Genomic DNA, 10,247 nt, shown 5'->3' on the forward strand with positions numbered 1-10,247 from the left:
ACTTGCTAATGTCATATGGCTTGCTTGAGAAAGATGTCTGTGTTCTTATTGATGGGTACTAATGACTATCCACATTTAGTTCTTCAATATCCTATTTGACAAGCTTTCCATAGACATTTCTTTGCCATACTAAGTATTTTTGAAAACATATTTGAGTAGAAGGACTACAGTAGATACTACATGATGTTTTAACAAATAAAGTAATGGGTTAAAGACTATTATTTCCAAGGTATTATGTCATAGTATTTTAATTGTAATGATCTTAGACTAATGATATTCTTGAAGGTAACTTCGACATGCAACAAGAAAGACAACCTACAGCCAAGGCTATATTGTGCCTACAACCAAAGCCATAAATGCTCATAGCCAAAGCCACTAGTGCACATAGCCAAAGCCATGGATGCTTATAGCCAAAGTTACAAGTGTTCGCAGCCAAAGCCATGAGTACATGAAGTCGATGATCACAATTGTTTACAACTATTCACCAGAAACAACTTCTTTGCAGTTTTTGAGAAATACTAATAAAGCAAAAAAGAACATCTACTAGTTGGTAGACATAATGGAAACTCTCTAGCAATTGAATTTAATTTCATATATGCACATATCTAATTTAATGTCATACACGAACATATCTAATTTAATGTCATACATGAACAAACATATAATATAAAATGATAACCAATAATGTCATATACATTAACAAACACATAATATATTATGATAACCAATAATGTCGTATATGAACAAACATATCATATATTAACCAATAATGTCATACATCAAATATAGAATGTCATATGTACATCAAATGTGTATCGAATATGTCTCTCAGATGCCTATATATATACATGGGGAAGGAAACAAGTCTCTATATATATGTATCAAATATCTCAACTACATCTTTTCCTTCCCACGAGGGGAAGGAAACAAGTCTCTCGACGTCCTCTGCCGTCATGTGGAGGGAGACAGTGGAGATGACAGGGCCCTCCTGACACGCTCACTTGACCTCTTGTTGAGGCTCTTCTCCAGGTCCAACTGATACAAAGAAAGTAGATATGAATCAATATTTATTATACGTTGAAATCAAATATATGTACTCACAAAATCAATTATTTTCTTACCGCCAACAAATAGTCACTCTGTAAGTCCACGTCAAATGCTCGTAGATGATCAGGCGTGACAAGACCCTACAACAATTCAATAAATATAATCACTTATAAATAACATTATAAATTTTGAGATTAACTATTATAAACAACAACTAAAACGAAAAAAATTCTTTCATACCTCCGTCAGTGGCTGTGAGCTAGCCACAGCTGCGGCCACTCCACTATCAACAGACTGTCGTAGATGAGGAGGTATGTCCGACATCATGAGCTGCATGTCATACAATACACGTTATATCTAACATGAAACATGGAATAAATATAATCAAATGAATTAAATTAACATGACACAACTGTACCTGTGTGAAGCTCGTATGATGTCTCTGCTCTGCGTCTGTGGTAAAGGTTGAGGGTCTTGTGGAGAACTGATGCACATGCATATTTTTTTTGGTCAATCCTTAATATGATTACGTAATAAATATATGTATTAATTAAAATGATTAAATTGATACATACCTCAAGACTCGTCGAAGGGACAAAAAATGGGCCTGGAGGATCGTTGCTAGGCCTAGGAACACTTTGACCCTAAATTTTGAACAATGTCAATAAATTCTAATTAATTAATCATTCACTATACGTATGAAATGTGATCAAATTAGTAATTTACCTGTGTGTCAATGCCAAATGTCTCGTTCAGGAACTGATCGGTGACAAGCCCATCATATGCACCATCTCCGACATGAGTGCCAAATGTGCATAGGGATCCGCATGAAGTGCACATGTGACCACGACGTATAGAAGGCTCCCCCTCAACTAATGGGCTCGTGGAATGGATGAGGGTCTGCGTCAAAGCATTAATGGTCCATAGAGTGCTGGCCTCTACATGTTCCTTCACAACTGAAGGAATAATCACATGCTCATGCTGTGGATGGATCATAGGTGCCCTAACTACATTAGGGTCACGACGTGCTCCGGGCCTCTCAAATGATGACCCCCCACCTCTACCTTGGGAGTCTAACATATCAAAATAATTGGGGATCTCCCCAAGGACAAACTCACAATATAATTTCTTCAAAAAATACATGGGGACCTCGTGATTATTGCAAGGAGGGGCATCAAAAACCATCCACCATCTATCCCAAAAATTATTTCTAATAGCATCATGTATGCACCAATGGATGGGGAATCGTTTAGTACCCTCTCTAACAGTATTTTGCTCACCGAGTTTTCTAAATAATGCACATATACTACCTTTTGGTATTTCCTTTTTTCTAACATCTTCATATGACAATTTATTTGCATAAAATCTTTTTTGTTCATCCCTCTTAGCCCGCCAAATATCTAACTGACCACTAACTGAGGCTATCTGAGTGTTAATGGATTCAAGGGATGATGCCAATTGAGCCCTCATTGGATTGGTTTGTCCGGATTCTTTCAACCGAGAAATGATTCCTTCTAATTGAGTTTTGCCTCTCTCTATTTCATTTCTTATATTTTCTTGTGTGCCTGATGGAGGTCTTGCAATTGGTTCGAGTTGTGGAATTTGTTCTTCTTCTTGAGGAGGGTTTTGGTTTTGGGGTTCTTGAGGGTTTTGATGTTCTTGTGGATTTTTTGGTTGATTATAAACATTTCCTGATAAAAAATCAATTGAAATTCAAATAAATAAACAAATCTAAATGAAATTTGTAAAAACCCTACAAAAGAATATCAACAACTTACAAAACAATATGAAAAATATATCAAACAATGCAAAGTTAGGTTTATATCACTTACGGCGTCGTCGTGGGTGCGCTTGTGGTCTTGGATTTCATTGACGAGGAGGCATTTTGGCAAATGGTGGTGCAAATGTTGAGTCTTCAACTCGCGTACGCGCTGCTCGCTGTAGGAGTAGAAGAAAATGCTGATGAAAATGATGGGTTGCGGGTTTGCAGCCCATCATATATACTTTTTATTTTTTAAAAAGCGCGTACGCACTTTTTAAAATAGGAAAAAAAAATTTCCTTGTCACCTTTTTGGCACCACAACTCGGTGCATATGCCCTTATATAAAGTCTAGACTTATTGTAACATTCAAATTTCAATATATGATTTTGTATCTAATTTTTTATTATGAATTAAATTCGATTTAAATATATTTAGTTATTTTTTCTTTTCATGTAGGTAAAAGGCAACAAGGTTTAAGATTATGTTTAGAATTTAGATATTAATCCTTTATATCATAAACGTTTTTAATAAATTCGTAAAAGAACTTACCAATGAAAATAATTTGAATCTAATTTTCTCTTATAAAACATACATTTAAAACAACAATAAAAAGAAAAAAATGAATACAATTTGCAAATGTTTAACATTAGACTTTGAATTGATAAAACTTGTAAAACATGTTTTGATTATTTTGTTTGCATTTATAAATTAGATACAACTTAAATAAATTTAATTTTGATATATATTTGTAACTACTTGTATTATATAAAATATTTTATTATTAATATATATTTAAAATAGTTTTGAGTTAGTTTTAAAAAATACATTTAAATTTTTTTTATAATTATAATTACACACTTTTAAATTCTTATAAATATTTAAATTAAAATGAAATTAGTTGCATTAAAGATTCTTCTTTAGCATAGAAGGGACATCTCCACAATAGAACGGGGAATTTAAGACATTATCTCACTAGAAGTTTGGCATTGAGGAGTTGCCAAGTAGTAAATTGTGATTGGGAATCAACTTTGTTTGAACCAAATCTGAAGACTAAGTTTATTCTAATGGGTATGACCTTGTTTATACTTCAAAGAGTATTGGGAAATGGCCAAGTTAGGAATAAGTTAATTACAATTTTTTGAGAGGAAATACTTTAATGCTATACTACCATTAGACCACTTCTAGTACTTCAAAGAGTTTGAGTGACAATTGAATGAAATAAGGATAGAGAGATTAGGAGGAATTAGATTTTTGATTTTTGTCACTATCACATTGTCTTTGTAGCTTAAGTTAAAATACTGTTTGAGTTGAGGCCACATTTTCAAAGTGAATTTTGTCTAATTCTAAACATCTCTAAGTACTTCAATGCCTTTCTTGAAAAGGCACTTAGCTTTAAACCTACAAATCCTTGCAAAGGGCTTTTATTTTCTTGGATTAGTCTACTCCACCATATTGATGAAGTTGCAAAACTTGACCTGTGAATAAAGGAATGATCACACCAAGATAACTTACTTGAAACTAATTGCCAAACCTTTCAACTATAGTTGAGTGGGGCTAAACCATGAAGTTAAAAAAACGGGGCTAGGAGAATCTTATCATTCTAGTGAATTATACTCAAAGAGTTACCAACATCGACTATTTGAATTTTATATTTGATTAGAATTTTCTGAGGAGCATTCCCCTTAATGACTCTTCTATTCCATTGGCTGAAACGAAAATTCCTTAAGTGTAAGGGCCTATGATACAAAACCCTCCCTTATCCTTTGGAAGGATATAGTGAGACCATGACATAATAGAAATGCCTTTTTGGTTGCCACATTTGGACTAAATAAAGTTACAAATGAGGAGAGTAAGTGAATTATAACAAGATTTAGAAGGTAGCCAACATGAAGAAATGTAAACTTGACTTGATAAAAGAATTTCATTAGCCACTTGTTTACAACTAACCATGGATAAGAAGCCAAAAGTTCAGATTTAAATTTGATTAAAAACCATCTCCACATATGTTTTTATTGAAACTCCAATTCGAAAAGGTGTACCAAGCTATCGAGTAATTACTCCATGATTTATCTCATTCCATTCATTTGGAATCCATGGGTGATGAGGGCTGAGACGACTCATCTAAAAATCAATTTTGTGATTAGCAAGTTTTGAACTTGAAATTGTACAATAAAAAAAAAGTACACCCAACAAATCATTGACATCCTTAGTTGAGATAAAAATTATGCTATCATTTGCAAAATGGGAGCTAAGGGTCATCATGTTTATAGGGAAGGAGATGCCAAAAATAAGGCGAGTCACTTGTGCATATTGAAGAAGATAACCAAGGATATCAATAGAGAGGGCATAAAGGAACAGAGAAATATGGTAGCCTTGGTATATTGAATTTTTAAGATGGAATTGTAGGGAGAGAGATCCATTTACTAAGAATCTAGCATTTGCATCCATGAGCAATACATGAACATCAACACAAAATTAGGACCAAAGCCTAACCAATAAAGTATTTTGAGTATAAAAGGCCATCTTATACGATCATAAACTTTATCAAAAATCAAATTTAGAACTAAAGCATCTTGAGATGTTTCTATAGCTTCCCAAGAAAGCACCAAATTGTCCACTTGATAAATCTGCCTCAAGAAAGTTGTTTTGTTTTGGCCTCACAATATGTTGTGTGATAGGTTTAATTATTTTGGCTAATGATTTTACTATTATCTTATTTGCATTACTAAGAAATGTTATTGGCCTCTAATAATTTACAATATTTTCTTATTTGTCTTCAGGTAATTTAAACGAGACCTTGATTAATATTAGTTTTGAAGGATTCTATTTTAATGCCCTAAAGATAAACATTGTAGAAGTCCTTACTAATGTAAGGCCAAAGAGTACATGTAGTAAAACTGCATAGGTAGACTATCCAACCCTTGACTCTTCTCTAAGCCAGTTTATACATAGTAGCTTTGATTTCTCCCAAAGAAAGATAGTGGTCAAGATAGGTGCTATATTCATGTTGTATTTTGTGAGGAATACAAGAGGTCAAATTTCCTACAAAATATGTATGAAGGCTTCATTGCTTGATTCATCTATAAAAAGGTATTTTACTGACTGGTATGTGGTAAGCCATCAACAAAATTAATCATTGATATGTGTTTCTTCTTGTCTTTGTGGTGAATAAATTGGAAGAAAAATCTAGTGCTCTTATCACCCTCTTTCATCCATTGCAAATGGGCCCTTATTTGAGCCTCCTTACCCTTATAGGCTTCTAGTTTGCAAAGAAGGATTTCGATGTGAGCTACTAATTATTGAGGGTGGATGTCACTTGGATTATTGCCTAGGATTTTTTTGCCTTGAGTAATCAATCCTTTAATATATATCTCTAATCTCTTTTAGTTAGCAACAATCTTCTACCATAGCCCCGGAGGCCAAGAGTAGGGCTATTGACAGAGAGTTCAATGCGAACCAGGGCAAGGTCACTATGATGGAAGCCAAGATGTGTAACCTTGAGAAGCTAATAAAACAAATGGTTGATAATGTGTCTACTCTGCTGAAGAAATTGGATATAGACAAAGGCCAGGATTCTCCTCAGGCGGTTGATAGCCAAGGTCCCAGCAAATGCACTAGGGCCCATTCTAAGAAGATTGATGACACAGGCAAGAAGGACAAGGTGAAGGCTATGGCGGAGAACATGTAGATTCTAGCTGATCAGGCCCTGGACCTGATTAAGGTCATGTAGCTAGTTCTTTACTGTCTTTTGTGCTATCTTTTTGTTGTCTTAGTGTTGTCTCTTTGCTGTTTTTTAGCAGTTATGTCTATGACCTCTTTTGTATTCTTTTTGGAGGTCTATTTCATTTATGCTTCTAAATGCTCTATCTATTTCTAGATTGTCTTTTTGTAAAAAGGTTTTGGGTCCTTAAAAACCTGCTTTTACTTAATCAAAACAATCTTCTACCATAGCCCCGAAGGGAAAAAACGGCAAGAGATTGTTCTTTCTCACCATCTTATCCATCTATCATTTTGTGGTTTAGGTTTGGCTTTCCAAGTAGCAAGAAGGCCATAAATGGAATCTTGGTTTTACAAATGAGAAATGTTAAGATTATAAGGAAGCTCATAAGGGAGGGATGTTCTTTAAGAGAAAGAACATAATGAATGGGAAGGTGATCTGAGAGAGTTACACCTAGGTCAAGAAGAACAAAATGCACTAAATCGGAAGGGATGACACACATATTTGGCGAGATGTATCTAATCTATCCAAGAAACACATCTTTTACAATAACCCTTAACAACAATTGCTCTAAGTCGACCAATGAGGCTTGTGTGAATCCATTTTTCTAATGATTGAACCATTACTCCTAACGAATTACGAGCAATGGTCCAAACTTCAAATTCAACTTGTGATAGCCAGTTTTGGCATTCCCAACTACAATCAGTTTGGTGTTTTACCATGTTGAAATCTCCTCCAAGGATCATTCAACTGTGGGTAATTGAGTACACATTCAATCAAATTAAACAATTCTTTTGGAAGGGGATTTGAGGGCGTAAATAGAGAATAAACTAATAAGCTATCCTTGAAAGCGAATGATGGTGCAAACACCATTGAACTTAATAAGGATCAGCCCTAAAGGCAACAAGAGATTTATCTGGGCTAGACCCAACATTGCTCCCCCTTGATACTTCAAAATATTTAGTATGTAAGAAGTGGACCTCTTTCCATATACAAGCAAGAGTTGCATCAAGATGAATATGAGTTACTTTTACTTCTTGAAGCATGCTGACATCTGAAATCAGAAAATACATAATGTCTTTTTAAATTATTTTATGAAGGTGGGTGCATTCATTTTTTAAGAAAAAATATAAATAGTACTATCATATGCAATGCAGTCAAAACTGTTTTTTTGGTGTATTTCTTCCTGTTAGAATAAATTTTCACCCCTCTTTTATTTCAATGCAGTCAAAAGGTTGTTAAATTAGTTAAACATAATAGATAAGAATGATGATAACATTGATTGTCTATCAACCAAATTCGCTGACATTCATAGCAACCCCTAACACACGAGTAAACCGTACCCTCTTCCAGACTAGAGAAATGAAACCACCGGGCTTTGGCGATTAGAGCTGGATTTCAGAAGCGAGCGATGAATAACAAATAGTGGGGAAAACCATTTTTTAGTTTTTCAAAATAAAACTCATGAAATAATGGAGGTGCCGTTGTCAAAATCTCCTTCAAGCTGGAGTACACATTGGAAATTGTAAAATATTAATTTAGTGTATAGTGTATGTCTCCATGACCTGTCTCGAAAACATTATTTTGTTCTTCCCTAGACACCCACTTTCTAGAAATTGTATCTCTTATGGATTATATATGGCCACCTTTCCAAATGGGGCCTTGTGCTAATTCGAAGCTTTCCCACAATCATTCATCATACTATTCTTCTTCAATCAGAAGAAAGATGGAAAGAAGGGATGATTTTGGGAACCCTCTGCGCAAAATGCAGCAGCAAACAAATTATTCTGCTCATATTAATGAAAAGCATTTAGACATCGAGAAAAAATGGCAGGATTTATCGAGCTCATGGGTTGGTTTACCAGATCTCAATCAAAATATAATGGCTGAGATTGCTCGTAGAAGAAAAGTTACTGATGAGTTTTATGATGACATTTTTCAAGGCAAATCTAAAGACACCACAAGTACTTCCTCTTCCAAAAATCTGGATCCATTTTTATTCAGACCTGTCAAAGATCAGTCGCCCACAAAACAGATCTGGTTGTTTTAATCTCCTATTCCAATGTTTGCGTTGTAGTTTTGAGTATTATATAGATTCATGAAATATGAAAGTTTTTTTTTTCATAGATGAGTTTGCATTGTAGTTTTGAGTTTTATATAGATGCATGAAATATTAAAGTTTTTTTTCCAGAGATGAAAGCCGTGTACCAGAAACTCTTTTGACAGTTTTATCATGAGATACACTGTAATTCATTATTTGTGTGTTTTACTTTGTGTATGACTGTGTGCTTGCATTGTGTATTTTGCAGTACTAATGGATTGGTCTCATCGAAGGCTGATGTTGAGTATCCCACCTTTGGTGAAAAGGCGAAGAGTTGGAAAGACTGGATACCAGAGAAAGTGGCGAAGGTTAGAGGCAAATCCAAGAAGGGCCTTGGGCATGGGAAAGATTCTGATACTAAAAATGGCGAAGGTGAAGATGAATTTGGATCTTATGTAATTGAACTTGGATCAGATGTTAAAGGGGAGCGTAACTAAGTGGCTTACATTAAAGCATTTGTGTACAATGGTTATCGTCTTGCATTATAAATTGAAGTGTTAACTTAGAAAACTGCATCTATGGTTTGATAAAATAAATTGGCAAAGTGAAGCCAATTAAGTACTGGTAGTGATAAATATTAATTAGGAAGATGGTATATAATGTTTGGTCAATTGTAGAAATGGTATGTTAGTGTTCATTAAAATTTTAGTATTAGTAAATGTGCTTTTGGTTTATGGGTGAAGTTGGAAGGTTCTTAAAAAGTCTATTAGATTATTTCGATTCAAAATGTTTGATAGAAAAGTTTAATTGGAGATAGTCAATTTTCTCAATTTATAAATTGATTACAAAAATATGATCTTACAATTTTTTTAATAAATTTTAATAAATTATTCTGAAAGCTCTGTGCCAACTACTTTGATGGAACATCTCTCTCGTACATGCATCACCAATACCTCATCTCCTCTAGAATATCTTACAGCACCCGTGCTATATCTTGTATTCTCTAAAATGGCTTGCCTCTGTATATTTTCTACAAAAATGAAAGTCTACTATGTGCTCAAATAAATCCAAACCTACAATAATCTAATCCTGCTACTAATCAATAATTTGTCTTTGTATGTTACTTGATACAAGTAATAATGTGTTACAAGTAGCATACCCGGTCCCCATGCAAATATCGTACCATCCATAATCGTGCAATCGAGAACTCTCCCCCATCCTATCATGGTTTTTATACCTCATATATCTGACACTAGAAATTTCATAATAACCAAACAGATAAAAACCAGTAACTACGTAGATCTTGTCTTAACTATGCAACATTCTTCCTAATTGCACAAACTTCAACATACACACCTAATCACACAAATTTGACCTAAGGACCCTAGTTTGACTCTAATAAAAAATAAAACACATTATAAAGTGTGCTCAAATTCTGTAATCACGAGGGGGACCTAATGTACATCCCTTAGCCTCCACGCCACGGCTATCCCACCATGAAATTCGTTCTCTATAGTGCTTTTGACAACTAAATAAACAAATTTAAGTGTCCCCCATTGGTATGGTTGACATTTTTCATGCCTGAAAGCTGTTGCTTGCGTCCTCACCCTCTGGTTTACACACACCATGATATTTATGCACTAGGATCCACACCATCTTCCTTTCTCTAGAGCTCTAAA

General features: G+C 34.4%; 1 protein-coding gene across 1 annotated transcript; it reads left to right on the forward strand.

The window, feature by feature from the left end:
* Nucleotides 1–8,219: 8,219 nt before the first annotated feature.
* On the forward strand, nt 8,220–9,143 carry LOC149564213 (uncharacterized). The gene is made up of 2 exons (XM_089824120.1): nt 8,220–8,567; nt 8,837–9,143. The coding sequence occupies exons 1-2, from the start codon at nt 8,254–8,256 to the stop codon at nt 9,063–9,065; spliced, it is 543 nt and encodes a 180-aa protein (XP_089680246.1). The 5' UTR covers nt 8,220–8,253; the 3' UTR covers nt 9,066–9,143.
* The last annotated feature ends 1,104 nt before the right edge of the window (nt 9,144–10,247 follow it).

The sequence above is a fragment of the Cupressus sempervirens genome, chromosome 4 (genome assembly GCF_028749045.1).
Source record: "Cupressus sempervirens isolate cs-2001-9-10 chromosome 4, ASM2874904v1, whole genome shotgun sequence".
Lineage (NCBI taxonomy): Eukaryota > Viridiplantae > Streptophyta > Pinopsida > Cupressales > Cupressaceae > Cupressus > Cupressus sempervirens.